The following is a 25,728-nucleotide window of genomic DNA, read 5'->3' as shown; positions in this document are numbered from 1 at the left end:
CGGAATGGCAGGCAGTGACCAGTGGGGTACCGCAGGGTTCAGTGCTGGGACTGCAACTGTTTACAATATATATTAATGTTTTAGATGAGGGAATTAAAAGTAACTTTAGCAAATTTGCTGATGACACAAAGCTGGGTGGCAGTGTGAAATGTGAGGAGGATGTTATGAGAATGCAGGGTGACTTGGACAGGCTGGGTGAGTGGGCAGATGCATGGAAATGCAGTTTAATGTGGATAAATGTGAGGTTATCCACTTTGGTGGTAAGAACAGGAAGGCAGATTATTATCTAAATGGAGTCAAGTTAGGAAAGGGGAAGCACAACGAGATCTAGGTGTTCTTGTACATCAGTCACTGAAAGCAAGCATGCAAGTACAGCAGGCAGTGAAGAAAGCTAATGGCATGCTGGCCTTCATAACAAGAGGAATTGAGTATAAGAGCAAAGAGGTCCTTCTGCAGCTGTACAGGGCCCTGGTGAGACCACACCTGGAGTACTGTGTGCAGTTTTGGTCTCCAAATTTGAGGAAGGACATTCTTGCTATTGAGGGAGTGCAGCGTAGGTTCACAAGGTTAATTCCCGGGATGGCGGGACTGTCATATGTTGAAAGATTGGAGCGACTGGGCTTGTATACTCTGGAATTTAGAAGGCTGAGAGGGGATCTTATTGAAACATATAAGATTATTAAGGGATTGGACATGCTGGAGGCAGGAGGCATGTTCCCGCTGATGGGTGAGTCCAGAACCAGAGGCCACAGTTTAAGAATAAGGGGTAGGCCATTCAGAACGGAGTTGAGGAAAAACTTTTTCACCTAGAGAGTGGTGGATATATGGATTGCTCTGCCCCAGAAGGCTGTGGAGGCCAAGTCTCTGGATGCTTTCAAGAAAGAGATGGATAGAGCTCTTAAAGATAGCAGAATCAAAGGTTATGGGGATAAGGTAGGAACTGGATACTGATTGTGGATGATCAGCCATGATCACAGTGAATGACGATGTTGGCTCGATGGGCCGAATGGCCTACTCCTGCACCTATTGTCTATTGTCTATCCCACTCAACTCCATACACCTGCCTTCTCGACAGGCTTGGATTTCCAGCATCTGCAGACTTTCTCTTGTGTGTGATTGGATATGACCTTTATAGGTTTGAACGAGTTCAGGTTTTTCTAAACAGCTTGAATTAATAGTATTTCTTTTGACTGAGTAATATTTTGGCTTTACTGGCTTGTTCATCCCTAATTTCCCTTGATAAGGTGGAGATTGTGTATGATGAGGAGTAGTTTCCTTGATGAAGGTATCACAATACATTTCCAAGTCAGGATGCTATGCAACTGGCAGCACAACCTGCAGCTGGTAAAGTTCTCAGGGACACAATGCCATAATCCTTCCCGGTGGTAGATACTAAGTTGGGAGATGCTGTTGCTCTATTCTAAGTACATAATTGCAGAACCTGCAGCACATTTTGTAGATGTTGTAGACAGTAGATACTATGTGCCAGCTACAGAGGAAATGACAGGTTGGTGGGTGATATTTAAATCAAGTGAAATATTTCATCATAGAAGCTGTTGAGCTTCTTGCTCACCAGGCCAAGTGGAGAATATTTCATCTCTTCCTTGCCATGCTTTGCAAAGGTGTTAACATCTTTAGGGTGTCAGAACTTGAGTCACTAGCTCCAGGATATAGCTTCGGACATGCTCTTCACACAAAGATGTGGCTGACATAGTTGAGTTTCTTATCACCGAGGAACATTAGAATATTTATCATAGTAATATCACTGCTTATCCCAGTAGCCTGGCACTCGTATGCTAATCGTGTTACTTTCCACGTCTCAGCCCAATGACTGAATTTTGGCTGGGTCTTACTGCTTCAGTTCCTGAAGAATTGAAAATGTTAAACCTACGATCTTTAGTGAAAATCCCCACTTTACAAGATCATCAAGGAAGCAAATGAAGATGGTTGGGCCTGGGACATTGCCTTCAGGAGTTCCTGTAATAATGTTCTGAAACTGCCATGTTTTGCTTACAATAATGACAACTCTCTTCTTTTATGCTATCCATGACTCTAGCCGTTGTTTTCCAAATACACACACTTCAGCTTTACTATGACAATTGCACTTGAAAAAAATCATTTTTGACATTAACTGATATCAAGGGAATCTCACCTCACTTCCGAATGGATCTACAATCCGTATGAAATCCAAATTAGGCACAAGTGAACCGAGGTTCAAGTGTATAAGTAATAAAGATATAAATGAAGCCTGCAAAAACACACAAGCTTGAGCAGAGTTACAATCAAACTATATTATCAAAGTGAAATAAGTGAGGTTGATGATGAGGCAGAATACCCATCTAAAGTTCAAGATCAAAGTTTAATAGGTTGCTGGAATGCAGATAGTTTAATAAAAGAGAATTTGTATTTGTGCCCCAAAGAAAGGGAGAGGGTTGGGACATAAAAATTTAGGTCTTTCATTGTTTAGTTTGTGAAAATTTCAGACTGTGCAGAAGCAGATATCAGGTAACAGACCTCAGCAATGGTGGGTTCATCATGAGAGGTGGTTTTCAGGTGGGGCTGGGTCATGTCATGGTATGTGTGGAAACTGTGGACAACATTCTTAGACAAGATTGTGTCTTGCATTGTCGAAGACACTAATCAAAGTTCATTATCAAAGTATGTATACTATGTACAAACGAGATGCGCCTTCTTGCAGTCACCCACAAAGCAAAGAAACACAATTGAACCCATTAAAAAACCCACACAACAAAGGCCATCAAACACCCAATGTGTGGAGGAAAAAAAACAAATCGTACAAAAAATAAAAAAGTAAACAAATAACACACAGAACATTAATCACAGAGTCCCTGAAAGTGAGTCCACAGCCACGGAGCCAGTTCGGCGTTGAAGCGAGTGCTGATGATTGCAGGCTACAGCTGCAGTCAGTTCAGCGTTGAGGCAAGTAAACCTTCCAGAGGAGTAAGCTGAACACCGGTTCGTCCTTCCACCTTGGCCTTGTCACCTTGATCATTTTAACCTGACTCAGTGCTTTAATCAACAATTTGTTTTTCGTAATCAGCCCAGGGCCCCACCACATTGATTTGACCCCAGTTCTGCTCCAGCAAAGGCCAAACATCAGTTCGTTTTTCGCTTTCAGGACTGGGTCCTGCTGCTTGAATCCAGCCCCAAATTTGTTCCAGCAAAGGCCACCACAGATGTACCTGCATTCTTGAGAGTCCAGTTTGCCAAGTCCTTCAGGATATAGCAATAACGTCAGATCATACAGATGGTTCAAAAGCACAACTCCCAAAGGGAAATTACAGGCTGTGGATTGCAGTGATCGTAGTCCACAAAAAGTATGATCAATAGAATAGTTAGCAGCTTTGTTTGTTGCCTGTGAAGTGTCACCGTGATTTGACAGCGCCATCATTTTACCAATCAAGTGATAAAAGTGCACAATAACTCTGCCTCACATCTATTTACAACCACTAACAAGACCGTGGAAAATAACAAATTCAGATTCTGGAAAATAATAGTGAAAAAAAATGTACAATTTTCAATTGAATTATTTAAAATCTGTTTTTGAGAGAACTGGCAGAAGCTGTATAAATGGTAGAATAATTTTGCTAATATTTTCAGTCATTGCAGGGGACAGGCTAGTTTGCTGAGGGCAAACAAGATAATGCAGTGGATTCCAGTTAATTGGGACTCATTGGGACCAGTACATTTTAGCCCAATTAAGTGGCTGTCCTAATTAGCCGAAGTTCCATGGAAATAGATAAAAAGGTATTAAAAAAAGACAAACTATCACTTATCTGAGTAACGAATTATATATTTAAATGAAATACAGGACAAACTAGAACACTACCAATACACAACACACACAAAATGCTGGAGGAACTCAGCAGACCAGGCAGCATCTATGGAAAAGAGTATAGCCGACGTTTCAGGCCGAGACCATACTACTGGCAGTTTTCTGTCATATCCGACAATGACCAGAAACCTGTGCAGGAGAGTTTTAAAGCAGAAAAACCTTCGCATTGGGGCAGTTTCAGTCTCTCAAACTCGGAAGTTTGGGTCCAGCGGGACGAGTAGACATCACAACTAGGGTCTTCCCTGGTTGGAGTGGATGACCATGACGTCTTCTGTGCCTCGTCATGAGATTCACTCTGCACGTAGTGTTGCAGAACAGCCTTCTTGGCCATTGGATCTCACTATAGATCTCATCCAACTAGTCCACCGAAGCTGACTTTGCATGCTAAGACAGGCACGTCCCTAACACACCAGGGTTTGAGACCCACCGGCTACCCTCACCTAGTTTACCCGACTGTTGAAGCAGCATACCAGGGTGTAGCTGCTGTTGCACGTGAACAGCTACTTGAAGCCACAGGTGAGAAGTGAGTGCCTGGTGGGGACCAAAGATAACATTTAAGGTGATTGTTGATACCTTCAAATTCTTTGCAATTCTTAATTTGGTGAAGTAGTGAAATTGCTTCATTTTCACTCTCGGCTGTATTTCCAAGTCTGAATGCTTGAAATCACAATAAGTAAAACAATTCTGAATTGTCTTACTGCTTATTTCTCCCCAACTATTGTTGACAAAAATCATTTATTTTTGAATACAAACATGCACTGATGCTATTTAAAACTGTTCGTTCTAAGCATGGTGTAGTAACCAACAGCTCCACAACGTGAACATGACTGACACTAGTTAGAAAATGTTTAGCAACAGCCTCCAGCCCCAATTAGGCAGCATATTGTCCCAAATAAACAAAGGGACTCCCAGCAACTTTCTCAATTTGTCTTTGATCTTTAAGAGCTATTCCAAATAAGTAGCTGGCCCAATTAACCAGAGTCCACTATCTTTAAAGAGTAAATACGTTAGATTGTCACTTGCCTACAACCACAGGGGCAGGTCAATTTTCTGATCTCAATATTCTAATCAGTGTTCCCCCAGTTATCTGAAACAGTTCATCATGCAATAACTATGAACAGTATCCTCCCAGCCACAATCACAAGTTTGATTATCACATCTCTACTTTTTCGGACAATTACAGAACTAAATGCCAGTAATCCATACGGATCCTGTCAAAAAAATCTGAGCTAATGAACAGTATCTATTCTCATTCAACAATACATTACCTGTTCAGTTTTCAATCTAACTAAATCCACTTAAATACCTGGTTGGCTAAATACATACTGCAAGTTTTGTAAATCCACGTCATTGCAGCCCAGATACTCTGGGTGAAAAAGACAGTTTAAAATATCATTAGCAACACTTTCAGTACGTTGGATGAACTCAGCAGGTCGGGCAGCATCAGTCAGAAATGATGAGTCGACGTTTCGGGCCGGAACCCTTCATCAGGACTGAAGAATGAAAGATGGGGACTGATTTGAAGAATGCTTGTAGCTTCAGTTGAAAGACCAGTAATTTGAAAGACAAAAGGGTGGGGGAGGGGAAGCATTGACGTCATAGCCCTGAAAACAATGGGTAGTAGAAGAAGGAGGCGGAACCATGAGGCAGCTGGGGGAGGGGGTAGAGTGAAATAGGGATAGAGGAAGGGAGGGGGAGGGAATTACCAGAAGTTGGAGAATTCTATGTTCATACCAAGGGGCTGGAGACTACCTAGACGGTATATGAGGTGTTGCACCTCCAACCTGAGTTTAGCCTCATCATGACAGCAGAGGAGGCCACGTATGGACATATCCGAATGGGAATGGGAATGGGAAGCAGAGTTGAAGTGGGTGGCTTCCGGGAGATCCTGTCTGTTGTGGTGGATGGAGTGGAGGTGCTCGACGAAGCGGTCCCCCAATCTGCGTCGGGTTTCACCGATGTAGAGGAGGCCACCCCGGGAGCTCCGGATACAACAGATGACCCCAACAGACTCACAAGTGAAGTGTTGTCTCACCTGGAAGGACTGTCAGGGGCCCTGAATGGTTGCAAGAGATGAGGTGTAGGGACAGGTGTAGCACTTATGCTTATAGGGATAAGTGCCAGGTGGGAGATCAGTGGGGATGGACGTGTGGATAAGGGAGTCGCAGAGGGACCAATTCCTGTGGAAAGCGGAGAGGGGTGGAGAGGGAAAGATGTGCTTAGTGGTGGGGTCCTGTACATACATGGCCTCCTCTACTGCCATGATGAGGCTAAACTCAGGTTGGAGGAGCAACATCTCATATACCGTCTAGGTAGTCTCCAGCCCCTTGGTATGAACATAGAATTCTCCAACTTCTGGTAATTCCCTCCCCCTCCCTTCCTCTATCCCTATTTCACTCTGCCCCCTCCCCCAGCTCCCTCATGGTTCCGCCTCCTTCTTCTACCACCCATTGTTTTCAGGGCTATGACGTCAATGCTTCCCCTCCCCCACCCTTTTGTCTTTCAAATTACTGGTCTTTCAACTGAAGCTACAAGCATTCTTCAAATCCTTCCCCATCTTTCATTCTTCAATCCTGACAAGGGGTTTCGGCCCGAAACGTCGACTCATCGTTTCTGACTGATGCTGCCCGACCTGCTGAGTTCATCCAACGTACTGAAAGTGTTGCTTTGATCACAGCATCTGCAGATTATTTTGTGTTTAAAATATCATTATCCTGAATTACAAAATATACCAATAGCACAACTACCACTCACTCCTACCCCCACAAACACTCCATTCCTGTTACTAGCTACTTGACTACACACAGGAAACCTTTAGTTTTGCAGGCCCAGAATTTGGGATTTATACCAAATTCCTTGAAGTCTCAGCACTGCTATTCTGTTTCCATGCCTTCAAAACTCAGTTTTTTGACACCCCTCCTAACACCATAACTTTGGAGCACAATTATTTTCTGATAAGCCTTCATATACCGTTATATGGTGTATTTCTACATTAATAGATCACGATATCTACAAGCTCATGGAATATGATTGGATTTCTTTGTACAACACAGGACAATTAACTGCAGCATTGGTTACTTCAAAAATGTGATGACAACATTTTATGATGCAACCTTAATGAATTTTCCATATTTTTAATAAAATTAACTTTGAAGTTATCCAGCTTTGCTGCAGGGCTGAAGTTAATAATGAGAATGATACAGAAAGGTAAAATTATAGGCTATCAACAGTTAAAATTTGTAATTAGGCAAGAACCCGATGTTATTGTGGGAAATTTAAAGTCACTCATTTAAAAATCATAAAGGTCACAAGTATCAATTATCTTGGGTCATATCTGACTAATCTGAAGCAAATGGAAATATAATGAAAGGATGATGACAAGCTAATTAATGTAAATGATATAAATTGACATTAAAAATCCAGTTTAAAAATGGCTTTGAGAAACACTCATTGTGGCAGCTCAGTAAATTGCGAAGAAATTGTCTGAGCTACAAAAACCAGATGGTGGCAATAATTGAAGTTTTCTAACTACAATGACTAGCAAACAACTGAGGATTTATTCTGAACATTATCTGCCTTTTTATTTTGTTCTACAAATGCACAATTATGTTTTGATTTCTTTTTTTAAATTTTGTTAATAGTGCTTAGTTATTTTTAACAAACTGAGAGTCTCTATCTCCAAAATCCTTTTGTACCACTAGCTCTTAATTTTCAAGAAAAAAATGGTCTCTCTTTGTCCCTTACCAAAAGGCATTGTTTAATTTTAACTATACTTTAATTGAACTCTATATATTCTTCTCCTTCGGCAACTCCTTTGGATCCAGAGTGAGTTGTTTCCACTCCATTCTTGTGGTTTCTAAGGTGACTAATGGTTCCAATATGGGACCTGCAACCTGATCTACAGATAAGGCAGGAGATGCCAGGCAGGGTGGGGGGTTAGGTAGTGTATGAAATGCTGCTTATAGTGGGCTTTTTGGAACTTCTAACACATGGACTTGGGTTCTTAGTACCATCCCAAATGTACCCTTTCCACTTTGGGGCCAATTTATTGTGTATTTTTTTTCTTTTAACCTAGTTTTCCAATCTATTTTAGCTAAACTGCCCTTCAGTTCTAAGTACTTTGCTGTCTCAGATTTATAAAATTGAACTATGAACTTTTTCCCATATCACTGACATTCCATAGGCTCCAATTTATCTATGTCCCAATTATTGACCTTGAACCTACCCGATATTCTCAGTGTTATCATTTTCTGATGTTCCATTTTCAGCCTCTTCTTTTTCTAACTTGCCAATCTCATATTCTACCTTTTCTAGTATTTTCCACTCCTGTGTCATCCTTTATTAAGAATCCTGCTCTGGGGCCCTCCAACATTCTGTTGTTGACATTATACCTTTCTTACAGATATCACCTCTTTTATTACCTATTCTTCTCTTTAGCATCAGCACAATTTTGGCCTCATTGCCAATTCTGTACTTGGTTTTGAACTTTACTAACTTGCCATTCCTGACCTCACCCTTTTCAAATTCCCTGAACTCAGGTTCATGCTTTATTAACTCCCAACACTGGCCTCAGCCTCTTCTAGTGCTCCACTCCCTGATGTACATTCCTGTTGTCCACCCCAACAGTGCATTTTGCATACAATCCATTCATTGCCCCATCCTTTCTTAACCACTCATCCTCTACTAAAGCTCTAATTTTGGCCTCAATTCCTAATTCTCTTCTTAGCTTCATTATTTTGAATTTCCTGAGCTTGACTTTATTCTAATCAAATATGCTTATCTAACTACTTGCTCTGGTCCATGCCACTTCCCAACTTTCCATTCATCGTTTCCACTTTTTTATCTTTTTGATTTCTTTGGTTGTCACTTGGGATTGATGAAAACTTGGCTTCACTTCAGTTCTGTGAGTTCTGAAGCAACAAACAATCTGCTAGAAGAACTGAGTAGGTCATGTAACACCTGTGGAAGGAAAGGAACTGTCAACATTTCAGGTTGAAACCCTCTGTCAGGACTGAAAGTTGGGCTCTCCATGCTCAGTCCTAATGCAGGGTTTCGATCCAAAATGTCAATAATTTCAGAGACAGTGCTTGATCCATTGAGTTCTTCCAGCAGGTTGTTTGTTGCTCCAGATTCCAGCATCTGCAGTCTCTTTTATCTCTTCTGGAGGTTCAGGAATGGCAAATGAAACCAGTATGGGAACCTGTGTGAGAAGACCAGTCAGGCAAGAAGGTGGGTAGCTTGGAAGGTGGTGTGCTCCTTCCATCTTTTATGAAGGGCTCATGATTTTAGGTTTCCAATTCCATCCAAAACACTCCTTTGAGTAATCTCAGGCAAGCGATTCCCAGAATTGGAGTATGGAGTCAGCGAGCAAACGACATGTCCTGACTAAACAAAGTGAGTGTAATTACAGCTTCAATGTTAAGGACTTTTGACTGGGAGACATGACATTGTTTTGCTTACTGCCTCAGCCATTGCGACAGAGTTGACAGTAATCTTCGAATACCTTGAAATGCCAATAACATGTGGTCCTGGTCTCGAAACATTTTGGAGGGTAGGGATCAACGCTCTCCGCACCATGAGAATTGAGCTTGGTCTGAGTCTCGATTTTCAAATTGCTATTTCCTCAATTGATCAAAAAGCTGGACTGATTCATTCAGGACAGTGATACTTGAAATGCTCCACCTGCTCTCTCGTTCTCTTCCAATACTCTGCCTTCTCTATTAGATATAACCACACACTTAGCCTGGGTCTTTTCTAATAGTTCATTCTTTAACAGATCCTTGTACAGGTTCTTGCTTGCAAGCTCTACCATTCTAACACACCACTCTTAGCCTTGTCTTTACATGCTATCTACTCTTGGCTCTGGCTTTACTAATTTTCTGCTTTTGGCCTGGCTTTTTTTTTAAAGCTGTGTCAGCAGCAGATTCCTTTAACAAGGTATCGTCTCAGTTTTATCTTTTTCAAATGCTTCACTTCTGGCTATGAATTTTTCTAATTCTCCAAAATGGACCTCGTTTTGTTAATTCTCAAATCCTGAACTTAGTCTTTCTAACTGCCTTCTCTGAACATACCTCTTCCCAATTTCGCACTCTCAATTTCATTGTTGTCTTAACTTTCCACATCCACCTTATTTTATTATCACCCTTCTCTCACTCTTGTCTTCACACTATCTTAGTTCCAGCATTGTCCCATTCTAATTCTTCACAATAAGTCTCAAATTTATTCAAAAATTCTTACATTGTACGTTTCCACTGCCCCACTCACAAACTTGTTCTTCGCTAATAGTCCACATTCAACTTCATCCTTTTCCAACATAATCCCATTCTAGTACTGTTCCAGCGCTCCACATTTGATACCACCCCATTCTGGGATTGCAACATTGTTTATTTAATAATCTATACTTGGTTGCTCTTTGATTTGTCCTTTTCAAAACACTCTACTCTGATACTCACGATCTGTTTCTTTGTGCTCAACTTTTTCCTCTTCAAACTTTCAATTATCAGTGTTAATCTCTTCTACCAGTAACTTCCACACTAAATTTCATCTTTTTGCTTGAAGTCTTTATGTTCTTTATTATCACCAGATTCTATGTCTTGCACGTTTCCATCTCTGCAGTGCAAGTATCATTTTTTTCCTGAATCCCTGTTCTTTACCCCATCCACTCTACTCTCAGTTTTGACTCTCTCTCTTTCCCGTCCACATTCATTTCTGACACTCCATTCCAGCCTCATGCTTCTTGATAATAAGATATTAATACTTTATTCAGAAAATTAAAGATGAACTAGTCCAAAAAAGAACCAAACTTGTCATTTACAACAGTTAATTTCACAAAATGCTAATGTTCTAAAGAATTAATATAATCATATGTTATTCATCAAGTATCAACATATATCAAGGGTGATTTTTTGAGCCATTCAAAAGGATGGAGACAAGAGAAAGTTAGAACAGAGAAGTTCAACTGATACTTTTGATTAAATAAGATACATATATTTAGCTAAAGTAGATTTATATTGTAAAAGGAGATACAATATAGTGGATTTTCAGATTTATATTGTAAAAGGAGATATGTATCTGAATTAAAGCATAATGAGCTTTCTGTTTCTTTAAATTAAGAGTTAAAAATTCAGCAAATTGATTTGAAAGTACACACCTCTTCACCATCATTGAGTACTATGGTGCGTGCCCGCTCTACCACTGCAAACACCATCACAGCACAAAGCTCTCTTCTGACTGACATTGTCATGTTGGCAAAAGCTGGGAGCTGATGCATGAATTCCAATAATTGTTCTGCATAGAAAAATAAAAACACCAATTCATACTCTGGAAACAAGAGGACTCAGCACCTAATTACACTAATGAACTTATACAATCGCTTCAAATTCATCTTGTACATTATCCTCACATAAAAGAATCAGTTTCATGTAGGGCACCAAAATATTTTGACTTGCAAATTTAACGTTTGAATCAGTAGAATCATTACATTCCTTCTGCAACATTTCTGAAGGTCAGGCAATAACAATTTAGTCTTTTAGTTATGTTAGTTGTACAAGCCTGGAAGAGCACCAAACAGGACATCACTCAAAAGAGCATCACTCCAAGATGATGTCTACTAACTTCAATGGACTCGTAAGAAGGCCATTGGTAGATAACTCAAAAAACGAAAAGGAATAAATTTTGCTGATCTGGCAACCCCCACTTTTCCACCTTCCCCAAGAAACACTTCCATTTATCTGTGCTCCATACCCATACTTACCTAGTCTGGATGAACAGGATTAATTTTGTTAGTCCAAAGCATCTAGGAATTCAACAATGTACCCTGATTAGCAACAAGTGCCTCTGGCTTCAGTAAGGAAGCCCTTTCTCCAAAATGCCCCTAATAGTTTTAACAATGGGCAAAGGCCAACTGTCAGCTAAGTAAGTTTTAAAAGTGACAAGGGATTTTAAATAGTTAAAAGTTATTTAACAAAATTGGAAATTAAGATACAAACATAAAATTTAACTAAGACCTAAAACTTACCAACCAAAACTACGACACCAAAAGTAATCTAATAGAAAAAAAACAACAGGAATTCTGCAGATGCTGGAAATTCAAGCAACATACATCAAAGTTGCTGGTGAACGCAGCAGGCCAAGCAGCATCTATAGGAAGAGGCGCAGTCGACGTTTCAGGCCGAGACCCTTCGTCAGGACTAACTGAAGGAAGAGTGAGTAAGGGATTAGAAAGCTGGAGGGGGAAGGGGGAGATGCAAAATGATAGGAGAAGACAGGAGGGGGAGGGATAGAGCCGAGAGCTGGACAGGTGATAGGCAAAAGGGGATACGAGAGGATCATGGGACAGGAGGTCCGGGAAGAAAGACGGGGGGGGGGGTGACCCAGAGGATGGGCAAGAGGTATATTCAGAGGGACAGAGGGAGAAAAAGGAGAGTGAGAGAAAGAATGTGTGCATAAAAATGAGTAACAGATGGGGTACGAGGGGGAGGTGGGGCCTAGCGGAAGTTAGAGAAGTCAATGTTCATGCCATCAGGTTGGAGGCTACCCAGACGGAATATAAGGTGTTGTTCCTCCAACCTGAGTGTGGCTTCATCTTTACAGTAGAGGAGGCCGTGGATAGACATGTCAGAATGGGAATGGGATGTGGAATTAAAATGTGTGGCCACTGGGAGATCCTGCTTTCTCTGGCGGACAGAGCGTAGATGTTCAGCAAAGCGGTCGCTTTCTCTGGCGGACAGAGCGTAGATGTTCAGCAAAGCGGTCTTGCTTTCTCTGGCAGACAGAGCGTAGATGTTCAGCAAAGCGGTCACTTCCTCCCTTACCACCATTCAGGGCCCCAAACAGTCCTTCCAGGTGAGGCATCACTTCACCTGTGAGTCGACTGGGGTGATATACTGCGTACGGTGCTCCCGATGTGGCCTTTTATATATTGGTGAGACCCGACGCAGACTGGGAGACCGCTTTGCTGAACATCTACGCTCTGTCCGCCAGAGAAAGCAGGATCTCCCAGTGGCCACACATTTTAATTCCACATCCCATTCCCATTCTGACATGTCTATCCACGGCCTCCTCTACTGTAAAGATGAAGCCACACTCAGGTTAGAGGAACAACACCTTATATTCCGTCTGGGTAGCCTCCAACCTGATGGCATGAACATTGACTTCTCTAACTTCCGCTAGGCCCCACCTCCCCCTCGTACCCCATCTGTTACTCATTTTTATGCACACATTCTTTCTCTCACTCTCCTTTTTCTCCCTCTGTCCCTCTGAATATACCTCTTGCCCATCCTCTGGGTCACCCCCCCCTCCGTCTTTCTTCCCGGACCTCCTGTCCCATGATCCTCTCGTATCCCCTTTTGCCTATCACCTGTCCAGCTCTCGGCTCTATCCCTCCCCCTCCTGTCTTCTCCTATCATTTTGCATCTCCCCCTTCCCCCTCCAGCTTTCTAATCCCTTACTCACTCTTCCTTCAGTTAGTCCTGACGAATGGTCTCGGCCTGAAACGTCGACTGCGCCTCTTCCTATAGATGCTGCTTGGCCTGCTGCGTTCACCAGCAACTTTGATGTATGTTAATAGAAAAAAAGTGCACTTTCGCCTTACAATCACCATCAAAGCAAAATTGGATATGGGTCCTACAGCAAATTTAAGAGGCCATTCCACAGTGCCATTCAAGCACATCTCAGAGATTGGAATGTCACTGCAAGCCAAGAGGAATCCAGGAATGCAGCAAACTGACATATGGCCTTGCAAATCAGGTGGAAGCTTGTGACTTTTACAGAATAGCACTGGTCAGCGAGATCAGGCCCAACATATAAGAAAGTATTTGGAAGGTCAAAACAAGCAAATGCTAAAAACTGAAAATGAAAGTAGAACTGAATCTAAATACTCAGGAGATTGGGATTTGGAGAGAAACTTATTTGCTGTTACAATTTTCATCATGGAGAGCATTCAAACTGGCTGTATCATCGTCTGGTATGGAGGTGGGGGGGGGCTATTGCACAGGATGAACTAAGTTGCAGCACAGAAAAAGCCCTTCAGGTCTTTCGAGCCACACCGCACAGCAAACCCCCCAATTCTAGCACAGTACAATTTACAATGACCAATTAACATCAACTTGTTTGTCTTTGGACTGTGGGAGCATCCGGAGGAAATCCACAAGGTCATGGGGAGAAGGTATAAACTCCTTACAGCCAGCAGCATTTACTGTAAAGCCTTGTGTTAACTACTACTCTATCATGCTGTCCAATGTGAAAACATAAATTATTCATCCATCCTTTCTGATACATGAAATGAAGACCACAGCATTGTTCTGAATTCTGAAATGATAAGCAGTGTCACCACTGGTGATCTTCCAACTAGATTTCTTTGTATTCTACTACCTTCCTTTAACATATTTAACACCACGTATTTTACTCCCACAAAACTTGGCTTTCATAAATCAAAGTACTGAGTACAGGAGTTGGGATGTTACAATGCTGTTAAAAAGTATTCAGCCCCCAGTACTTTGTTCACATAAATGAGTATTACAACCAAGGATTTTGATCAATTTAACTGAGAATTTTTATTTGTGAATCACGTGCAATTTTTCCCCCACAGTAGAGCCCACAAAAACAGGGAAAATTGTAAAGCAGGAAAGACTAAACATTCAACAACTGAAATGTCAGTAGCTTAGAAGTATTCATTCCCCTTTGCTCAGTAGTTAATTGAATCATCTCTCGCAGCTACTGCACAACGCAGTAGAGTAGGATTTACCAATTCTTCCTTGCAAAATTGTTGAAGCTGTGCCAGGTTATTTGGGGAGTGGTAGTGGACAGCAATCTTGATGTCTTGCCAGAGCTGACAAGGCCACTCAAGGACATCAATTATCTTCGTCTGAAGCCACGCCATGGTTACTCTGGCAATCTGCTTCGGGACATTGTCCTGCTGAAAGACGAACTTCCTCCCCAGTTTAAGCCTTCTGGCAGGGGCTAGGTTTCTATCCAGATCCCTCTGTGTTTAGTAGCATTCATCTTGCTATCACTCCCGACCAGATTTCCAGTCCTTGCTGCTGAAAAGCATCCTGATAGCATGATGCTACCTCCAACATACTTTACTGTAGGGCTAGTGTTACCCGGCTGATGCACAGTCTTAGATTTACACCACACATATCGCTGAATGTTGAAGCCAAGTTCCACTTTAATCTCACCTGACCACAAGATCTTCCACATTTTTACAGTATCTTCTAAGTGATACTTTGCAGAGTCTTTATAGGCAAAGATATGTTTTTTATTAGGTCAGGGCTTCTTTCTTGCCACACATCAATACTCTTTCTGTGCAAGGCATTAGAGATTGCGAAGTCATGAATTTCATTTCCAGTTGCAGCCACTGGCTTCTGCAGCTCACTCAGAATGACTATTGGCATCACAGTTGCCTCTCTTACAAATGCCATTCTTCTCCAGTGACTAAATTTATAGGGGTGGCATAGCCTAGGCAGTGTGGCTGTGGCTTCATATTTTTTCACTTTTTTAAGACGGACTGCACTGAGCTCTGAGGTATGTTCAGCGCCTTTGAGGTGGTCTTGTACCCCTTCCCAGATTTGTGCTTCTCTATTATCATTTCCCTGACATGTCTTGAAAGCTCTTGTCTTCAATTTGGTTTAAGTCTACTGAAAATCTACCATACTATTGCGCCTTGCAAAGAGAGGGGATATTTATTATTTGAGAATTCATTGAAAATAGATGATCCTCCAACTTTCTACATCAACAAATTGGGTGAGTTTGTAAGGTAATAGTTACAAAGAGGATTAATACTTTTTTAGCCCACAATTTTGGTTTTTAATTTTTAGTAAATGTTGACAGGTTTTAGATTTTTTTCTTTTGATTTGACATGATGCACAATGTTTTGTAGATTAGCTCAAAAAGTCCTACTTCAATATATTTCAAATTTAGAAAATGAGACAGTAAAATGTGAAAATAGTTGTGGAGGTTCAATACTTTTGCAAGGCACTGTATGTTGAAATTGGCTAAGACGTTGGAGGGACCTAATTTGGAGTATTGTGTGCAGTATTTGTCACCTACCTACAGGAAAGATGTAAATAAGATTGAAAGAATGCAGTGAAAATCTACAATGATGCTGCCAGGACTTGAGGACCTGAGTTATACGGAAAGACTGAATAGGTTAGGACCTTATTCACTAAAGCACAGGAGAATTTGGGGGGGGGGGTGAATTTGAAAGAGATTTACAAAATTATGAGGAGTAGAGAAAGGGTACGTCTTTTTTCTACTGAGGTGGGTAAGGCTAGAACTAGAGGATATGTGTTAAGGGTGAAAGGTGAAATACTTAAGGGGAACTTGTTCACTTAGAGGGTGGTGAGGTGGTGGATTCAGGTTCAATTTCAACATTTAAGAGAAATTTGGATAGGTACATGAATGGGAAGGGTGTGGAGGGCTGTAGTCTAGATGCAGGTTGATTTGACTAGGCAAAGTTAATAGTTTGGCGCAGAGTTAATAGTTTGGCACAGAGCAGATAGGCCAAAGGGCCTGTTTCTGTACTGCAGTGTTCTATGACTCTAAAACAATGGTCAATACATCTGGTATTTCATTATGATTCTCCACTGATTTAGGTACTACAAGCCAAATGGCACCTTTGCATTTGTACTTTAATGAACGTCAACTTTTTAAGGAACAGAAAAACAGGAAACAAAAATATTAAATCTTCAAAATATTTGAATCTACCTTGAAAAGGTCTAATTATATGAAAAAAAGTAAAAAGAAATGGAGTCATGGGGTTACCTGCAAGATTGTTAAATTCCTTCACCGCGATAGTGCAGCAGTTAGCGCAACATTATTACACCTCAGGTCATTGGGGTTTGGAATTCAATTTGGGCATTATCGGTAAGGAGTCTATATGCCCTCCCCGTGGAATGTGTGGGTTTTCTCCGGGTGCTCTGGATTCCTCCCACATTCCAAGGAAGTACCAGTTAGTAGGTTATTTGGTCATAGTAAATTGTCCTGTGATTAGGCTAGGGTTAAATCAGGGGCTGTTGGGTGGCACAGCTCAAAGGGCCAGAAAAGCCCATTCCGCACTGTATCTCAATATACAAATCCTTCTGTCTGCTTGGTACATCAGACAGACATTAATGCACAGAAAGGCAACCCCCTGGACTATAAAATTTTGCAATTCCCCTAACATATCATTACCTTCACACTTCAGTCATAAATACCTTGCAAATTAATCTTTTTTTCCCTCAAATTTATATCTTATTTCCAGTGTTAATTTCTCATTGACTCACCAATATCATCATCTGTCCTATCTATAGGATCTTTCTCCAAGCAATCTCTCACAATGTCCCGGCTCATCAATGGATCTGATGCCCTCTCGATGTCTTCCTCGTCATCATCGTCTTCAGAATCTACTGCAGTCTCTGGCAGACCACTTAGATCCATTTCTCCAGCCTCATTCTCTGTGGCCTTTGAAGTTTAAAAAAAAGTTATGAAACTAATTACAATTACTGCACAAGAAGATCCACTTAAACGTTTTGTTACAGATGGCTGCTCAATATTTTAAACCTCATACATTGTGTTTTTACTACATCTTAAAACAATTACAGGTCTTCTCTTTTTTAAAAACCCTTTTGCAACTATGAACTTGATGTTATGTCTTAGTTTACATTTATATCATTTTTGTTTGTATTTAAATTTTTTTCTATTATTCTTAATTCAGTCACTAAATCATCGGTTGCCCAATCTGCTTATTAGTCTTTCTTTGAAATACTAAGATTGAATTGGCCCTGGCTGTGCTATTTCCAAGTAATTCAACCTGTTAGATAATTTCTAGTGTTGTTTTGTATAATTATCGCCATACCCAAAATTCCATATTATTAATAAAAGTTGCAAATGTTCCTGATCAAATGCAAAACAACCAGTGTCTAAAATTCATCGTTTGTAGATGGTGGCTACAGACAAATCTTTCATTTAATTGGGTGTTTGTTTTTGAAGAGCTTTTTATTTTGGTAAAAAGGTAAACCTGCTAGTGAATAAATTGAATACATGATCAGGCATACAGAGCATATGCCATATTCTTCAAGCAATTTTTGATACTTTTATATCTGAATAAGAAGAAATTATGCTTACCAAATAATGTGCACAGAACAGTTAAAAAGCATACGAAGGAGCACAACATAAAATAGGGCCTAATATTCTACTCTGGTAACGTTATCAAGAACAAACAAAGCTATTCTTATTATCATGTGACTGAAAGTAGCAGATGCCTTCAGTTACAGCTGCTAGAAAAGCAGGACAGTGGCATCCACACCAGACTTCAGGGTGAATGGTCCCACGTTCAAATCCAGCTAGCCCCTTGTATGCCTTCCATCCATGCTGTGTTGAACATTGAGCTAGCAACTCAGCCTCTTAAAATAGACAAACGCCAAAGAAATGACAAGGCTGCCGCTCGATGCGCCAAAGAAACGGCAAGGCGTGGGGATGAGATATAACTAACTATAACAGCTGACAGAATGCTCATCTCAAATATGATGCCCTGGGAACTTGGGCGTAATTGAGGGGTAAGTCAAAACTGTGGGCCAATTGTATTTTACACAGCCGCTAAGGGTTTTATACTGTGAAATTACACAGAATTAGTTACACGTGATCTTAATTAAATATCATTTAATTCAACTTAAGCAACACATACAAAATGCTGGAGCAACTCAGCAGGTCAGGCAGCATCTAAGGAAATGAATAAAAACATTCAACAATTTGGGCCAAGACCCTTCCTTCATCAGGACTGGAAAGAAAGGGGTACGAAGCCAGAACAGAAACACTGGAAGGGGGGGTGGGTGGAAGAAGCTGGAAAGTGACAGGTGAAGCCAGGTGGGTGGGGGGGGAAGGAATGAAGAAAGAACCTGGGAGGTGATAGATGGAAAAGACAAAGGGCTGGAGGAGGGGCACCAGGGGAGAGGTGCTAGACAGGCGAGGTAAAGAGAAACCACAAAATCATTCAGAGTCTTCCTCAAGCAGAAGACCTGGATGAACCATGAGATCCGCAATCTGCTGAAGACCAGATCAGAGGCATTCAAGTCTGTGACCAAGAAAGTTACAAGAGGTCCAGGTATGATCTCTGAAAAGCCATCTCATGGGCAAAAGGGCAATTCTGGACTAAACTTGAATCAATGAAGGATGTTTGACAGTTGCGGCAAGCCTTGAATACTATCACCTCTTATAAAGTTTAATCAAGTAACACAGGCAACAACAGGGTTTCACTTCCAGATAAACGTAATGCCTTCTATGCTTGCTTTGACCATTAAAACATGGAGCAACCACCACAAACTCCTACAGCCCCCGATGATCCTGTGGTTTCAGTCTCATGCGAGCAGCTTTCAGGAGGGTGAACCCACAAAAAGCATCCAGCCCAGATAGGGTAATTGGTCAAGTACAAAAGATCTGTGCTGATCAACTGGCTGGAGCGTTCACTGAGATCTTTAACCTCTCACTTCAGCAGTCGAGTTACCCACGTGCTTTAAGTAGGCTTCAACTGTACCCCTACCCAAGAAGAACATGGTGACCTGCCTCAAATACTATGGCCCAGTAGCACTTACATCCACAATGATGAAGTGTTTTGAGAGTTTGTTGATGAAATATATCAAATTCTGCCTGAGAAGCGACTTGAATTCACTCCAATTTGCCTACTGGAGTAACAGGTCCACAGCAGATACCATCTCATTGGCTCTTCACTCACCTTATAACATCTGGACAGCAAAGATGCACATATCAAGATGCTCTTTATTGACTACAGCTCAGCATTCAATTCCATCATCCCCTCGAAACTTATCAATAAGCTCCAAGATCATGAACTCGTGGCCAAGTGGTTAAGACATTTGACTAGTGACCTGAAGGTCGTGAGTTGGGAGCCCTAGCTGAGGCAGCGTGTTGTGTCCTTGAGTAAGGCACTTAACCACACATTGCTCTGCGATGACATTGGTGCCAAGCTGTATCGGCCCTTGCCCTTCCCTTGGACAACATCGGTGTCGTGGAGAAGGGAAACTTGCAGCATGGGCAACTGCCGGTCTTCCATACAACCTTGCCCAGGCCTGCGCCCTGGAGAGTGAAGACTTTCCAGGCGCAGATCCATGGTCTCGCAAGACTAACGGATGCCTTAAACATGGGACTCAATATCACCATGTTCAATTGGTTCCTCGATTTCCTCACTTGTAAATCCCAGTCAGTTCAGATTAGTAACAACACTTCCTCCACGATCTCCATCAGCACAGGTGCACCAGAGGGCTAGGTGCTTAGCCCCCTATTCTACTTGCTTTACACTTATGACTGTGTGGCTAAGAGCAGCTCCAATGCCATTTTCAAGTTTACTGATGGCACCACTGTCGTAGGTTGAATCAAAGATGGTAATGAATCAACATATAGTAGGGAGATTGAAAATCTGGCTGAGTGGTGCCATAACAATAACCTCTTCCTCAATGTCAGCAAGACCAAGGAGCTGATTATTGACTTCAGGAGGAGGAAGCCAGAGGTCCATGAGCCAGTCCTCATAGGGGGATCAGAGGTAGAGAATGTCAGCAACTTTAAATGCCTCAGTTATATCATTTCAGAGGACCTGTCCTGGGCCCAACACACAAGTGCAATTATGAAGAAAGCAAGGCAGTGCTTCTACTTCCTTAGGCGTTTGCCAAGATTTAGAATGACATCTAAAACTTTTAACAAACTTCTGTAGATGCATGGAGGAAAATAATATATTGTGTGGCTACATCGCAGCCTGGTATGGAAGCACTAATGTCCTTGAATGGAAAATCCTACAGAAAGTAGTAGATATGGCCATGTCCATTACAGGTAAAGCTGTCCCCACCATTGAGCACATCCATACAAAACACTGTCATCGGGGACCCCCACCACCCAGGACATGCTCTGTTTTCACTGCTGCCATCAGGAGGAAGGTTCAGGAGTCTCAGAATTCACACCACTAGGTTCAGGAACACTAATTACCCGTCAACCATCAGAAGAGGAAGACGACAAATAGGGAAGGGGAGGGGGAAAAAAAAGAACTTTACCAGGAGAAATTGATGTTCATGCCATCAGGTGGGAGGCTACCTAGGTGGAATATGAAGTGTTGCTCCTGCACCCTGAGGGTGGCATCATCACGGCAGAAGAGATGGGCATGGACCAACAGTCAGAATGGGAATGGGGATAGGAAATAAAATGGTTGGTCATTGGATTGTTATGTGTTTCTTTATTTACATTAATACACTTTTTTCCCCCAAACAAGAATACTTATATAACACTTAATTGTGAGATTTGTGCTACTATATTTTGATATACAACACAATCTGCAGAATATTGTCGCAAATGAAGATCAAAAAGCAATTGACTGTTATCTTTGCTTCAAAGACAATCAATGGCTGAGTTAAATGAAAGGTACTGAGTGGTCAACCCATTACCCTTTCTTTTGAGATTCCCAACATCATAGAAGGCAATCTTCAGTCAACTTCATCCACCGTACAAGAAATGCTAACAGCAGATACAGCAAAATCAATGGAATAGACAACAGCACAGCTATTGGAGTAAAGATTGCACTCCAAAATTAGTAGTGGCCTCCACCCAAACTATTCATAAGTTACAAAACTAGCAGCTACAGAACAACATAAAAAAAAAATCCAGGTGTATCCTGTGCACAAGATGCTACTTCCAATTCATTATGGCTTAATAACACCAACTCAGTCCACCCCTATTTGTCACAAAGTAATGGAAGGTATCATTGATACTACATAAAGCAGCAATAGGTCAATAACTGGGCTTACCAATAGCCAGTTTGAATTTGATAAGACCACTTTGGGCTCCAAACCTCATCGAAGCTTTGGTCCAAACAATAAGTAAAGAGGTGAATCTGTCAGAGCAGCATTTGACTGAATATAGCAACATGAAGCCCAATAAAACACTGGTGAACAGTCATCAAGGTATAATTCCATTAGTTGGGTCAGAACTTACTCAAAAGATGGAAAACAAGATGGAGATTGTGGGAGAACAAAAGCTTAGTCCCAGGGCTTCACTGGAAATGTCCCTCATGTTTATGTCCTAGGCTAAACTATCTTCATTTTATTTTTATTACAAGAGAGAAGATCATTCTGCCCAATGATTTCCTGCAAGTCCCCAGGGGAACAATCTCCCTCAGTTTACTTTCCTTATCCTTGCAACTTTTTTTGTTCTCACACATGCCAGCTAACCCCTCTTTGATTCATTTTTGCCAATGATCTATAACTAAGGGATGAATTATAGTAATCAATTATCCCAAAGTTGGAAGAAACTCAAGCACCTGGAGGTCAAGATTGAACTCAGGTTGCTGAATCTGTAAAAGTGCAGCACTAATTGCTGCACTCTTCAGCCCAGCCTTTATTAAACTTCTTTAAAAAAATTACTTTAACTTAACTGATGGATGAATTCCAGTGAACGTCAAGTTAAAATTGTTATTTCACTTGATTTCTATATCTAGCATTTGATATTAACTTCTAAAGCATAGGAATTAAGTTTTTAACCTTATTAATAAGCATTCCAGGATTTTTTATTAAATTAAAAAGTGCTCAAAATCTCAGCGATTCCCTTTCATTATCAGCCAGCACCAATCAGCCCATTAATTCTGTGATTTATGTGCAAGCCCTTATGAACACCATTTTCTTTCCTACTAAAATGGATAAACACATATTTTTACATTACGTCTCATCTGTCAGTTGTTGTTCATTATTAACTTGCCTATCTCCTTATAGCCTCTTCTAATTCCTCTTGCAGCTCACTTTCTCCCTAGCTCTATATCATCAGCATTCTTACATAAAAGGCACTTAATTTCTCAACAAATCTTCACCACTGAGCCCTCCTACAAGAAATGCTGCCACAAGAATGCAGCATCCATCATCACCAGGGCCCCACAATCCAGGACATGCTCTCTTCTTACTGCTACCATCAGGAAATAGGTACAGGAGCCTCAGGTCCCACAACAGCATTCAACAAGGTACAGGAACGGCTAATACTCTTCAGCTATCACGGTCCTGAACCTGCGTGGATAACTACACTCATACTCAACACTGAACTGATTCCACAACCTACAGACTTACTTTCAGGGACTCTATAACTCATGTTCTCAGTATTACTTAATTTTTTTTATTATTACTGTTATTTGGTTGTTTGTCAGCTTTTTTGTGTACTTTTTTCATTGACGCTATTGTATGCCTTTATTCCAATGTGAATGCCTGCAAGGAAACAAATCTCAGGAGAGTATGGTGACATACAGTATACATGGTTTGATAATAAATTTGCTTTGAATTTTGAAGTCTTTAACAAAGACTACAAAGAATATATGACCAAGACCCAATCTTTGCAATGATCTGCCAACTGCAGGCTGCAAAACAAAAAAAAATCCAATCTTCCTGCTGTAAACTAATCCTCAATCTATATAACATAAAGATATTAATATCTCCTGATTTTGAGTAATAACCTCTAGGACAGAATCCTACCAAATATGTTTTGAAAATTTCTAAATACTACGTTCACTGGTTCCTTGTTATTATCCTGCCAGAAATCACCTCAAAATAAAGATCTGTCAAATGAGACTTTGTTCTCATCAATCAGTGTCAATTCTGCCCATTCTATTATGGTTTTAATGGTCTCTGCCCTATATCACTAATAATAAATGCTGGCATTTTTTACGAATTGTCAAACATAGTAACTACAGATCCCAGGTTTCTCTCCTTCCTTTCTTTAACAGTTGTGTTTGCTACTTACTGTGGATGGACCATTCAAAATGCCAGAACAATAAAAGGTGAGGAATAATGTGTATGTTATTCTAAATATTTAAAAACCAAGGACATATACTATAAGGCTCATGACATATACTACAAGGCCCATGACATTAGTCGGCTTTGTCGCCACTATCAGCTCTATTTAGAACTAATTTCCTCACGGAAACGTGTATTTCATTACTTTTTATTCTTCAGTATAAAAACTAATAGTACTTATTGATACTGACATTTATTCTCCATTACAATTTTCGCTGAACCTGTGTGTGTTCACATGCACGAGTGCATGTGCCTGTGCAAGGAATGCACATTTACTTCAGCTGGTTTCCTTATGTTAATCCATAACAGCTTTGAGAAAGTGTTTTCAGATGTTTTGTTCCTTTGCTTTCATGATACACTTTCATAATTTGCTGATTCCTAAAATTTTCCATCTTTAGGAGTTTAATTTCCTTTTCAGCTATATTACAAATCTTTTCCTTTAATCAAATACCATGTTTATTTTCCCATCAACCCATGCCATTTCTTGTTCATTTATTTAATTCCTGTCAAATATACACTTCAACCATGTTTGCCTCTATGTACCAACCGTTATATCTTTTAAATGTTTCCAAATCCCTCATCCCTTCAATATGGTGATGTTATCATCACCAAGCACCACCCCTCCCTTCACCACCATGACAAACATCCTAGAGGCTATTACCAATGAAAACAGAATCAGACTTGCCTCATCATTAAGGCGGAAACACCAGGGCAGTGATCTGGTCATCTACAAGTAATTATTGACTTCTCAAAACCTACCCATTACCTATTCTCCAGGCATTCGAGTAATTACCATTTAGCTGGCTGGGGTACAACAGCACTGAGAAGTAAGCAGTTTGATTTACTGACACATTTGGCTGCCAAAGAATGTACAGCAACTTCATTAACATTTCAATATTTAAATCCAATCAACCACTTTACTAAGTAATTAGAATCAATATTTGAGTACATCCCTCCCAATGATTTCTAAGAATATGAACATATCATCTCTCTTCAAGTCACATCAATCTTAATGCAATGGCTGCTGCGAGTTTTACCCAAGTACCATAAATCAAGTTGCCCATAAATAATATTGTAAAAGCCTAACACCTTATACCTTCCTCAAATGCTAATTTGCTCCAGGCAAAATGGAATACAGTGGATTCCAGTTAATTGAGACACATTGGTACCAATACATTTTGGTCAAATTAAGCAGCTGTCCAATTAGCCAAAGTTTCATGGAAATAATTAAAAAGGTATAAAAAAAAACTACTGTTTAATTGAGTAACTAGTTATGTACTTAAATGAAATGCAAAATAAACTAGAATATTATCAATACTACTGCAGTACTATAAAGCTGTGTATTAGTTTCTAATAGTTATCGATGGAGGAATTCATCCAGTGTATTGATTTCTGGCATCTTCAGGCCTCAATGCATGAAACCACAGCGAGCAAAACAGATGTGAATTGTCTTATTGCTTATTTCTCGCCAACTATCATGGACAAAAAACACTGCTTTTTGAAAACAAACACAAGCAACTGACGCTACTTAAAAACTGTTTGCTCTAGACATGGTGTAGTGTCTAACAACCACACAAGTGCATTCAACTGATGCTAGTTAGAAACAGTGGCAACAGTTTCCTGTCCCAATTAAGATGCAGTGGCCCAAATAAACAAAGAGAATCCAGGCTAATTTTCTCGATTAGCTTTTGTTCCTTAAGAGTTGTCCCAAATAAGCAGCCACCCCAATTAACTGATGACCCAATTAACCAGAATCCACAGTATAAGCTAGAATTGATACAATGTAACATGCACATTTGACAAAGCTTGGTTTGCATTCTATTACTCAAGCATACACCTCCAACACAAGAACAGCTGTTATTATAACCTAATACAGAAATACCAACTTTGATAGCTGCTGAAGGGTCCATAACATCAATGCAAAAATTTACTTTTTAAATCTTCTTGCCCATAATCATCACCCCACCGCTACCATTTGTTTTCATTCATTCCAATCAGGTCCCTCCAGATCTACTACTCAACTTGCATTGGGGGCAATTTACAGTGGCCAATTAACCCATACGACCTGTA

At 40.7% G+C, this 25,728-nt stretch overlaps 1 protein-coding gene across 6 annotated transcripts in view; it reads right to left on the bottom strand.

Moving 5' to 3' along the window:
- rapgef2b (Rap guanine nucleotide exchange factor 2b) overlaps positions 1-25,728 on the bottom strand; it is a 393,855-nt gene that overhangs the window by 114,782 nt on the left and 253,345 nt on the right. For all 6 annotated transcript variants that reach the window (XM_063046413.1, XM_063046414.1, XM_063046416.1 and 3 more), the window contains 2 exons: positions 17,119-17,296; positions 11,007-11,143 (listed from right to left, as the gene is read on the bottom strand). In XM_063046413.1, the coding sequence (XP_062902483.1) occupies positions 11,007-11,143; positions 17,119-17,296 (315 nt within the window). The remainder of the gene's footprint in view (positions 1-11,006; positions 11,144-17,118; positions 17,297-25,728) is intronic.

This window comes from Mobula hypostoma, chromosome 4 (assembly GCF_963921235.1).
Source record: "Mobula hypostoma chromosome 4, sMobHyp1.1, whole genome shotgun sequence".
In the NCBI taxonomy this organism is placed as follows: domain Eukaryota; kingdom Metazoa; phylum Chordata; class Chondrichthyes; order Myliobatiformes; family Myliobatidae; genus Mobula; species Mobula hypostoma.
Note: the sequence above shows the minus strand (reverse complement) of the source record. Positions and strands in the feature narration are given on the sequence as shown.